The sequence below is a fragment of the Ochotona princeps genome, chromosome X (genome assembly GCF_030435755.1).
Source record: "Ochotona princeps isolate mOchPri1 chromosome X, mOchPri1.hap1, whole genome shotgun sequence".
Taxonomy (NCBI): domain Eukaryota; kingdom Metazoa; phylum Chordata; class Mammalia; order Lagomorpha; family Ochotonidae; genus Ochotona; species Ochotona princeps.
The window spans coordinates 59,885,279-59,889,558 of NC_080865.1; the positions used below are offsets into that span (position 1 = coordinate 59,885,279).

General features: G+C 41.8%; 1 protein-coding gene across 1 annotated transcript; it reads right to left on the bottom strand.

Annotated features, from left to right (window-relative positions):
- Positions 1-3,687: 3,687 nt before the first annotated feature.
- On the bottom strand, positions 3,688-4,026 carry LOC101516864 (large ribosomal subunit protein eL39-like). Its single transcript, XM_036497882.2, has one exon. The coding sequence runs from the start codon at positions 3,987-3,989 to the stop codon at positions 3,834-3,836; it is 156 nt and encodes a 51-aa protein (XP_036353775.1). The 5' UTR covers positions 3,990-4,026; the 3' UTR covers positions 3,688-3,833.
- Between the last annotated feature and the right edge of the window lie 254 nt (positions 4,027-4,280).

The following is a 4,280-nucleotide window of genomic DNA, read 5'->3' on the forward strand; positions in this document are numbered from 1 at the left end:
CCACAGAACGTGGGGGAATGAAGGCACTCTGTGTGCGCCCCCTTTGCGCAGGAACACAGGGCACAGAGGATTCTAGGTGCTTTCTCAGTGTGTCCCCAGTGTCAGGGACTGCAGGGCGTGGAGGTTCCAGGCGCTCTTTGGGAACGCCTCCTGCACGCGGGTCCGCAGTGTCCTCCTGGTGTGTTTTCCAAGCACAGGACTGTAGGGCGTGGGTTGTTCCAGATGCTCTCTAGAAGCGCCCACCCCAGCAGCACGGGACCGCCCACCCGAGTGCAGGGGACCGCCCCAGCGCTTGCACAGGACCGCCCAGCCCAGAGGCACACCCGGGTCCGCACAGTCCAGAGGTGTGGGTTCCTGTGGATCAGTACCGCCTAGCTGTGTGCCAGTCTGCAAGGCACGGGGGAGTATTCAGTGTGCCTTCTGCCTTTCTCCTCAGCGCACAGGACCGCTGTGCGTCAACTCCAAGACAGTTTTGGCAGTTTTAAGGCACTTGCCTTGTGTCCCCAGAGGCTGGAGTCGCCCGGGGGGGGGGGCGGGTGGAGGGGTGGGGAGATGAGTACCAAGGATGTTCAGGGTCTGTGCCTGCCTCTGGAGAGTTAACTCCCGGAGCCTCCGACCCACTGCTGCCCCTACCCAGCTCCCTCAAACCTCAAGTTCTTGCAGTCTGCCTCTGCCTCTGGTGAGGACTTTCGCCGTGGGTGCTGCTCCTGGCGGCTGCGGCGGGTCAGGGTCTGTGGCGGGTATGGCGGCTGCCGGAGGTTTCTGTGGCTGCTGTGTCTCGTGCGGCTGCAGGGGCGGCTCCCAGCGCGGCTCCCGGCGCGGCTCCCAGCGCGGCTCCCGGCGCGGCTCCCGGCGCGGCTCCCGGCGCGGCTCCCAGCGGCTGTGACTCAGCAGGTCTGGAGCGGAACACCGTCTTCCCTGCCTTGTCTCGTTTGTTTTCCTGGTTGCTCTTCCGAATTTTGTGGATTTTTTTGGCTCCACACTGTCCTGGTAACTTCACGCTCCTCTCCCTGCAGGTCTATGCTGCTCCACTTACGCTTTTGTCGCGTTCTATCCCTCTCTGTCTGTGAGCTCCCTCACATCCATCTTCCTATGTCGGCCATCTTGCGAGTCCCTCACTGCGCCTTAGATTTAAATACATGCAATGGTTTCACCATGACTTAAATATGTAAAATGCAGACTAATATTGAACAAGATTAAGTTTTGTGAATTTGAATGAGGCCTAGAATAGAACCATGATCAGAGAACAGAGTATAATAATTATCATTATATTAAACTGTTTCACCCTAATCTAAACACAGGATCCAGAATCCTTTACAGCAAAGATCCATGGAGGCCTACTGTTCTCCAAGCGTATCCTAGGTCCTAATTGTTTCCATATTTCCTTTGCCCAGAAAACACTAGCATTAGAATAGCATTGTCCTGCACAGACAGCTGAAAATTTACCCACAGTATTACCTAGCAATCCAAATCCTGGAAATATATCCAGATGAAGTGTAATCTACACACGATAGTGCAGCTTTCAATCTTATGTTTATAACAGCATAATCAACAATAGCAAAGACATGAAAACAACACAGAAGCCTGTCAAAAGAGCAATGGATAAAGAAACTATAATATCTTTAACCTGTGGAATACTAGTCAGCCATTAAAATGAATGAAATTCTAGCACTTGCAACAGAGTAGTCCCAATTGGAGACCACTATGCTTGGTGAAATAAGCCAATCTCAAAAGGACAAATATCATATGTTCTCTCTGATTTAAGGCAACCTTCATGAAAAATACAAAATAAATAAATACACTTGTTTACTTATTTATTATATATATAATATGTAAAATATATGTATACATGATTATATATACACTTGTTTATCTAAGTGTATATATATGTATATTATCTATAAGTGTACTGTATAATGGAGACTAGATCACCAGGACATGAAGAAGTGATAAAGTATGCATCTCTAAACCAAAATAAAGGAAGGTTTCCCAATGAAGCTGCTAAATATGTCTTATCGATTTGATGATAGATTTTCTCTTATTGCCTATAGCTACAAAATCATGACACATGTAAATAGCAGAATGTTGAAATTATGGCCACAGCTGCAGGAATATCCATTTGTAATAATACAGCAGAAATGAGGAGGGGTGTTGGGAGGGAGGAAAAAGAGAACAACTGGTAAGCTCTCTACCTACAAAATTGTATAATGGAAAATAAGAATAGCAACAAAAAAGAACAGCACTATCCAACAAAACTTTTGTTTTCAATTATGGAAACATTATAATCCACATTACACTATATGACAGTCTCTGGCATTAGTGCCAAATAGCACTTGTGCAAGTGTGATTAACAGATAGTAGCACTGTACTGGAGAACACAACTCTATAACTTGTTAGATAATCTTAAAAGCATAATTCATATTAGCAGGTTAACGAACAATCTATGATGTGCCTGCAAGATGACTTTTACCAGATTAGTACCATTAGCACTGTATTTTAACACAATGGAATGATTCTATAGTAATTAAATAATAGAGAATTCAATAAAGTGGATTTAGGGGCATGAGGCTTTTACACAATACATAGTAAATTCTATTACATGGACAATGGTCTCCTGCTTGTATGTAAAACTGACCTTTAAAGTATAGATTGCTTCTTTGAGTTTTGGTTCACTGAGAAGTGGTAGCTCTTACTTCCCTAGAGTATAAAATCAATACATTCACATTATCATTGAATTTGCAAGCCAGAACTCTCCTATTGCCCATTATTCACATAATTTCTTTAAAGTACATATGCTCTGAGGTCTGCAGTTTGTAAATATCCATGAGCAATAATCTCCAGAGGTAGGTGAATTCAAATAGAAACTCAATTATCCAATTACACATGTGAAAGTATTATCTTATTTGACATCTCAACCTTTTTCCCTTTCTTTATTCCCACTGCCATCACTCCAGTAGTATTGTTTAGCTTCCAAAATCAAATATGGCTGAGAGTAGTTGTGCAATATTTTTGCATTTATTGGGCTCAGACACATGAAAGTATTGAAGTATTTGACATTGAAGCTAATTACTTCCAATGCTTTTGGAATGACATTTTCAAAATTCAACTCTGCCTACTATGCATTATAATTTTGTATCATGCTATTCTCTAATACTAACTCCCTACAGTCACAATATTTAATTAAGTGGTAACAATGCACATTTTTTATTTTCCCTCTTCCAGTCTCCCCTAAACCTCAGTATCAATTTCCTTACTTTAAATTAGGCAAAAATGCTTACATCATTGAAGTTTTAGATGGATTTGAATTTTTATGGAAACAAAATGTCTAGCACATGATAAATGTACAATAAATTTTTTAAATGCTAGGTATATGTTTTCTGTTTTCTTCCTTCCTATAAAATTCTGCCATGATTTGTGTCATTTATATAACATTGTATTCCAAGGGATATTTGTGTATATATAATTTATATATGCATTCTCCATATTGTAATTTCTTTGAAGATGGGAGATTGTAAAGCAAGCTTTTATTTCCTTACAGATGAAAACAGTATCTATTGTATAGTGGGGTATTTAACAAATAAATCTATATGCAGTTTTACAGGGATGTGTAAGAAAAACAATGTTCAAATATGCTTAAATGCAACATGATTGTGGTTGTATTTCTTTTTTTATTAATGTCTCATTTATTACTGAGCCAACCCATTACTAAGGGGCCCCAATCAAACATGTCCAGCTGTCCATATGATGGTGGTATCCTTAGCTTGATACAGTAAAGAAGATAGTGATGTTGATACAGCACAAAATATGTGTTCCATCTGTTTTAGTGCAGCTCCTCATAGACCCAGCTTGGTTCTTCTCCAGTGTCTCCTCTTGGAGTTATACCTGATCTTATTGCTGGTTTTCATTCGAATCCATTGGGAAATGGGAAAATTTTGTTTTTGTTTTTTGGCCAGGAATCTCTTGATTCTGAAGGTCTTGTGAGAAGACATGGCGAAGAAGACTCCAAGCCACGCACTGCGATGGCGGAGTGAAGGAGAAAGGTGGGAGAAGGTGGAAGAACCGTGGTTGTATTTCTTATCATGTGTGGACCTCCATCTTCTCACATATAAAATGGAAAAGATAAAACGTCTACTTGCGGGAGCTTTAGACACAGTTATTAAGATGGTGCATAAGACGCTCACATTCCATTGTCAGAATGCCTGGCTTTAAGTAGAGGCCCCAATTTCAATTCCAGCTTCCTGCCAAAGTACCCTGGAAGGCAGAAGGTTTCAGCTCAAGCA